The following is a 7,585-nucleotide window of genomic DNA, read 5'->3' as shown; positions in this document are numbered from 1 at the left end:
TACCTACTTAATTACATTACCTACTTAGTATTAATCCTACATTAATAATTATTAGTAACTCGATCATATTTCCTTTTTTATTTTATGTAGTGACTTAGTAAGTACCTACATATGTAAATACTTATTAAATTCGTCTTAATTTTAATGTATAAGTATTAAATGTCCCAATGTTGTAAGTAAGTCAATGTACCTTATAATAATTTGTGTCCGTGAAATTCCCTTGGAAGAATTATGTAAAAATATATCAGATGTTACAATTTGAATGTTTTATTTCATTTATTTACCTGTGTACACATACGAGTCCCGATCTTTGCCAAGCTTTTTGTTCAATCATAATTTATTTATATTTCTATAACAAAAAATGTTGTGTGGTTTTATGAAACCACGGTAAAAGTGAAACTGTTCGAACGGTTCCGAACACTGCTTTGTGTACCGCATGTCGCGTGACGGTCGGCTGCCGAGTAGGTATACCTACTCGGCAGCCGCGATACACGCGACATGCGCTACACAGACCAAAAAGTTTGAGACGATGTAATAAAAGTTTCACTTTAAAAAACTAAACAGCCTTTTGATTTTCAGAAATACAACAAATAAAACTAAGAGCAAAGAATCTAAACGGGATCACACGGGACGCACCAGCCTTCAAATAAAAAAATAATCATCATACTTATTCGGTTTACAAAGTAGAATCATACTCCTTTTTCGAAGTCGGTTGAAAATACAATGTTTTTCCCTTCTGAATAGTTATCGTTTAGATAGTAGAGTAGAACATTATTAATTGTTTATAATAATTATGTTATTTTACAAAAACGAAAGAACGAACCAGTTACATTTAAGGCTGTGTACGCGGTCCGTGCGCTGTTTGGCTCAAATATGTGATTTTTCAAACCAGATTGTCCATCAACCACTTATCTTACAAACATATGAATTACTAATAATTTTAGGAAATTTTATTGTCTATGTAGTTAGTTAAGAGTTTTTTTCAATTAATACAGTATTTCTGAATACCATCAAGATAACTGATCCGATGATTACTTGATTTCACTTTTAGTGTCAATTTCGAAGCTAAAAATATCTGAAATTGCTGACAGATCTAACACACAATTATTTTTAACTAACTGCAAAAATCCTTATTAAAATAGTTAGTTAAAAGATTTTTTTATTTTGGACTCCTAACTTACGAAATTAAAATCCGAACAATGTGAATTTTTTTAGAAATTATAGTCGACAAAATTATTATTTTCACCAAGATATTTGACTTTATTGAATATAATTTATACATATTGCAATAAAAGAATGTCTTACTTATAAGATAAAATTTAAAAAATCAACTAAGGTACCTCTATTATTTTTCTACAATTTTTTTTAAAGTACTATAAAACACTGCGCGCGACCCGATTAAAATCAGTCGGCAGCGAGCCTTTCCAGAGTGAGGACATGTTGCTCGGCGCTCTCCTGCGGACCTATGCTGTTCATAGTAAAAGGATAGCGCAAGCCGCGATCTATCGTAATAGATCGCGGAGTTTTTGACTTGCGTTAAATAGAATATGCGCTCTTAAGACATCCATACTATTTTATCTGTGTATAATACGCATATGCGCGATGAGCAGCACGAAATATTATCTATGACGTGAACCAGTGCGTTATCTGTCAAATGTCAATATGACATTGATTATGTCATGTCACAACAACGATTCATGAATCCGTCAGTTGTCACTTGTCATTGAAATTTTAATAGTTTTTGCTTTAGTTTGACGCCGTGTTCGTGGCAAATTGTTGTGTTTATTGTGATTATAGTTTATTGATAAGTTACCGCCAATACGCCTTACTGTTGCTGTACTACAAGTCTAATAATATTCATTGTTTTTAAACTATGAATGGACTGAAGCTATTTGGCGGTGTTGAGGGGTAAGAACATTTATTAATTCAATAAAGTTTACGAGTATTGCTTACTACAATATCGTTGAAAGTAGAAAGGTTGCCTTGAATTCTTTGCTATTTCGAAATGCACAAATTATTGTAACAATTGCTTAATTAAAATATACACAACCTACAGGTTACATACAATATGTCAGTCGATACAGTATCTTATAGCTTCACGACAAAAAAAAAGTTAAATGTCAACATTAAAAAGCTGGCCACGTTAATTAAAAAGTAAACATTGCATATGGAATATAATTCAAAATCATTTCAAAATAAACTTTATGTGATGGTATTAAGATTGCTAATAGGGAACTGGTTTTACTATAAAGAATGTGAAGAATTCGCTGCACCTGACAACCTTGAACACTTTTCGCGCTTACTTTTCTATATCAATAGCGATTGGATTTTATTATATCCGTCATTGTTTATGTGGTTTTTTATTAGAAAAATTAATTGTTACTTTTTTATATAAATACTTTATAGTCAATAGAACATAAGACTCTAAATAAAAATTACGAAGAATTAGTTGTTAATCCATATTACATATTTTAATTTTTATTCGATATTAAGTAAGTAGGTTATTCAAAAAAAATTATTTATTCATAGACTGTAATGCGTTATCTGTACGAATTTTATCAATAATATGTGAGAAGCTAAATATTTTTTTCGAACGAAAATTAAAAACGAAACAATTTGGTCTCATTGTTCTTCCTTTGAATTTATGATTTCTAATTTCTCACAAAATACGAAAGCCTATTTCAAATATCACCGTGGAGTTATTTATTTATGTAAATTAAATTGAAGTAAAATGTGTGTGTAAGTAACTACTTAATATTATATAAATGTTGCACACATACGCATTGTCTATGTAACGCAGGTTATTGACATTTGAAAGTTTTAAATGGGATAGTCGTACTTCTATTATCGCCAGTTATAAGTGGGTTAAATCGATCCACAGTACTGTTTGAATTTATACACTAAACTGGCGAATTACCGCGTATTCAGTCTCGTAATTATTTTGTAAAACCTCATGATTTCCGAAGGACTCTAAATGTATTGTTTTTTTTTTTAATAAAATCCAAATGCAAAGATATTAGTATAAACAGCACATAGGTATTGCATCTGTGTCATTAAGACTGTAAAATTTTGCGTACCTAATACGTACCCAGACAATTCAGTTAGCAAAATTAAATATCACTAGCAGTGCCGCTCGGTTTCACCCGCGAAAGAACCCGCGGTCAAAATAAACTATGAAGTATTCCTATAGCTCATAAGTCATAGGCATGTTATTCTGATGTACCAACCTCATCACAAACTTTCGCATATTTATAATATTAATAGGGTTACTTGGTAATTAACTACAATTTATTAAGTCCGTGTTTATAGGTAATTCTGCTTTATTGTAAAAACAAAACATTATTTTGGCAAAATAATATTTTTTTACCGAGTTGTCTAAAGATAGTAGGTATGTATTGAGTACTTACGTTATCTTGTACGTAAATATAGATTATAGTCTAAACAAATTCAATGTCTAGCCTAGACCCTTGCCTTATTACGATTGGTTTTGACCTCAACGGAATGAATCCAGTTTATTCATAGATTTAAATTTTAAATAGTGCCTATATGAAACCAGCATTTATTTTGCGATTACACAAAATAAAATCTTATAAAAATAGTTTAAAAGTCTCGCTATATTACCGCTATAGTACAGTGGTTGCACCTCAATTGAGAGTCTTAGGTTCGATAGCCGTTGATTCATTATACAAATATTTAAAGATATATTATATGAACTCTAATAAAAAACAGTGTGTGTTCCGAGCACACGTGACAGAAGTGAAACTAGGCAAGATTCGAAGATACCAAAATCGTCGCCTTACTCTATGACGTGACTGTACTGCCATGACGCTACCTTGAAATTTTACTCTTCACAACTCACAAAGAAGTTTCACTTCAATATTTTCTTTCAAATATTTTACACTAACTGTGCCTCGGTATCATCCGCATTGCTCCGCTCCTGTTGGTCTTAGCATGATGAAAAAATGAAAAAAATGAAATGAAAAAACGTTTATTTATACACACATCGGACCAGTAGTTCCTGAGATTAGCGCGTTCAAACAAACAAACTCTTCAGCTTTATAATATAAGTATATCTTATCAATTATTGTGTGTACAACTATTACTTTGTACGCTCTATACCTATTTCACTTGCAATAAAATGAATGCACTCACGATAAAGTTTATAAAATTATTGTTTACATGTAAATAATAAAGATATGATCAAATGAGCAGTCGCTATCTTCCTGAATCGATATCTGCTATCAATTTCATGAGTTCAAAACAAATTGTTATGAAGTGCGTTTTTTGTATCATACTTACTAGCTTTTCACCCTGACTTTGGTTGAGATTAATTACCACTAATTACTTTATTTATTTATTTATTTCTAAAAGGTACCTTACAGCTAAACATAAATTAAATAGAACATTATACAATACTATACGCCAATTACAAGGTACACCAATAACAATACGATACAGTGTGTGAGCAAAAAAGAAAACATAAAAGATACAGTACTAATAATAAACAAATCCTATATTACAATTAAGTATAAAGGTAACATTATGCATGTGTGAGTGAAAGTGAAGTGTATGTGTGTGTGTGTGTGTGTGTGCATGTGTGTGTGTTATTAGTGATTTTCATTACAATTTTGGTCAATAAGCTGTAGTATTACTTTTTTAAACTTCGTGCGAGATAATTGAAAGGGATCAGCCGAGGAGAATTTATTATTATAATTATTCGGAAGTCTCAGAAAGGTTGAATGTTTGAGATAATTAGTAGAGGCTGCTGGCACACTAAAGAGAGGCGTATGACGAGTACGTTGTGATGGCACACGATACTGTAAGTATTCTAAAGCAACAGGAAAATCAAAGTTATTATTGACAATATCATACAATAGCATAAGGTCGATTACGTCTCTACGATCCTCTAAGGTATTTATTTTATAGTGAGAACAAGCTTGTGAATAGGTCAAGTCATATTGTTTATTTTTATAGTTCATTTTATTTACAAATACCTTTTGAATCTTTTCCAATTTTATTATATGGCATTTATAGCTAGGTCGCCAGATGACGCTAGCGAACTCAAGAATACTGCGTACATAAGCATAGTACAGAACTTTCAAACATGCCAAATCATTAAAGGGTTCAGCTTGTCTCAAAACAAATCCTAAATTTTTATAGGCTTTTTGAGAAATAAATTCAATGTGCATGCGGTAACTAAGTTTGTCGTCGAGGATCACACCTAGGTCCCTTACTGACGTAACGGATGGAATAATTTCGTTGCTAATTTTATAGTCAAAACGTATAATTTTAGTAGCCTTATTTCGAGAAAAAGTTATTTTTTGGCATTTATTTATGTTTACTGAAATTTTATTTAATTTATAATAATCGGTAAGCCTATTGAGATCGTCCTGAAGTAAGAGGCAATCCTGAGGGGTCGTGATTTTTCTAAAAATTTTCTTGTCATCAGCATAAAGCAGAAATTTTGAATTTTTAAAACAAGTATCAATATCAAATAAATAAATATTATACAATAAGGGACCGAGGTGCGATCCTTGGGGGACTCCGGAAGTAACATCAACAAAGTCAGATCTATAGCCTCCCAAGATAACAGACTGACTACGATTTCGAATATACGACTCCAACCACCTGAGGAGATTCCCTCTGATGCCAACCGCGTAAAGCTTGCGAATTAATATATTGTAACTGACTCTGTCGAAAGCCTTCTCAAAATCTGTATAAAGCACGTCGACCTGCACTCTTTCATTCATGCTACTATTCACAAATTGTGTTAATTCTAATAAATTCGTAGTGACATTACGTGACTTAACAAAGCCATGTTGGTTGGAAGGGATGCAATTAATCGTTGAGCTATATAAGTGTTTATGTACAACTTTCTCTAACATTTTCGCGAATATATTAAGTAAAGATATACCTCTATAATTCGTTATTTCATTTTTAGATCCTTTTTTGTGTATGGGTATGATTAAAGCTTCCTTCCAGCATTTAGGAAAGACTCCTTCGTTTAAAGAACGCTGGAAGAGTAATCGTAAGGGTATTACTAAACCAGACTGACAGTTTTTGACAAAGATTGCAGGTAAACCATCGGACCCAGCACCCTTCCGACTATCAAGCTCTCTGAATAATGCTTTTAGATCCTTATCGGTAAGAAAGATTGAACATAAACAGTCGGCTACATTTGACTCCTTAATAGGATTTACAAGATCAGCAGAATCGTCTGATCGAAAAACAGATTGAAAGAAATCGCTAAATGCCGAGCACATATCTTTACCCTTACTTAACATATGTCCACGATAAGACATACAACATGGATAGCTAGAATTCCTACGTTTATTATTGATATACGTCCAAAATTCCTTAGGAGAAGATTTAATAGAATTTTGACATCGTAAAAGATAATTTGAGTGAACTTCTACTTTTAATTCTTTTATTCTAGCTCTGAGTAGTGAAAAGGTTGAATAATCGCTAGGATTCTTATATTTTTTCCATTTACAGTGAAATTTATATTTTTCTTTTATGATATTTATCAAAGCCGGAGTGTACCATTTTGGATAACGCCGACGCGAAGAAATACGAACAGAAGGCACATATTTATCTATTAATGACCTTATAATACCATAAAAATTATTGGTAGCATCATCAACTGATCCAGAGTTTAAAATTTCATCCCACTTAAATTTACTTAATTCTAAGTTGATAGCATCGTAATCCGCTTTAAAAAATTTTTTTACTTTACCAAACTGTGGTCGTAATGGCTTATTATTAATGTCGTAAATTGTAATTAATAGAGGTGTATGAAATCTATCCATATTGACTAAGAAATTAGAAGTAATGTCCTGACAGTTGATACTTAAATTAGAGAAAACTAGATCCAAAATATTTCCACAAAAGTTTGGTGTATGGTTAAACTGACCCATACCCATTAAATTAGTTATATTTAAAAAACCCAAACTGGCTTCTAAAAGATCCGAATTGCAATAATTGTTAATGCTGTAGTTAAATTTATCCACCCAAGAAATAAAGGGTAAATTAAAATCACCAATGATTAAATAATTATTATTGGGATAATTGTCATGAATCGAAAGCAACGCAGAACTGAAAGACCTTAAGAGATTAGGCAGATCTGAAGAAGGAGGCAGGTAAGCGGCAATAATGTGGAAATCCGCCTTATCTTCGAACATATCACCCGACATTGACAGCCAAACATTTTCTACATTACCACATTGAACATTTTGAGTGATGAGAGCATTGTAAATTTTTTTAATGCAGATTAATACGCCACCGCCTTTCCTATTGTGTTTCCTATCGCATCTAAAAACCTCGTAACGCGAATCGCAAATCTCCGAGTCTAAAATTCCATCGCATAACCAACTTTCTGTGATAATAATTAAATCATAATTGTTCGACAAAATGTTTCTATGCAACTCCGGTAATTTCGTACGTAAGCCGCGAGTGTTTTGATAATAAATACTCCGATTACAAATATATACTCCGAAATAAATTAATAATAGTCATTTATTGCTGTAGAAATATACATTTAAAATAAGCAAACGTCGGCCTTATCGCTAGGTAGCGATCTCTACCA

General features: G+C 32.0%; 1 protein-coding gene across 1 annotated transcript in view; it reads left to right on the top strand.

The window, feature by feature from the left end:
- The first annotated feature begins 1,728 nt into the window (after window positions 1–1,728).
- Window positions 1,729–7,585, top strand: part of Nagk (N-acetylglucosamine kinase) — a 139,369-nt gene continuing 133,512 nt past the window's right edge. Inside the window, exon 1 of the mRNA XM_090115423.1 lies at window positions 1,729–1,908. Within this exon, the coding sequence (XP_089971549.1) occupies window positions 1,874–1,908 (35 nt within the window). The 5' untranslated portion in view covers window positions 1,729–1,873. The remainder of the gene's footprint in view (window positions 1,909–7,585) is intronic.

The sequence above is a fragment of the Colias eurytheme genome, chromosome 23 (assembly GCF_061535395.1).
Source record: "Colias eurytheme isolate Ceu_HAF_F1 chromosome 23, ilColEury1 Martin Lab GWU primary, whole genome shotgun sequence".
Classification (NCBI taxonomy): Eukaryota; Metazoa; Arthropoda; class Insecta; order Lepidoptera; family Pieridae; genus Colias; species Colias eurytheme.
Note: the sequence above shows the minus strand (reverse complement) of the source record. Positions and strands in the feature narration are given on the sequence as shown.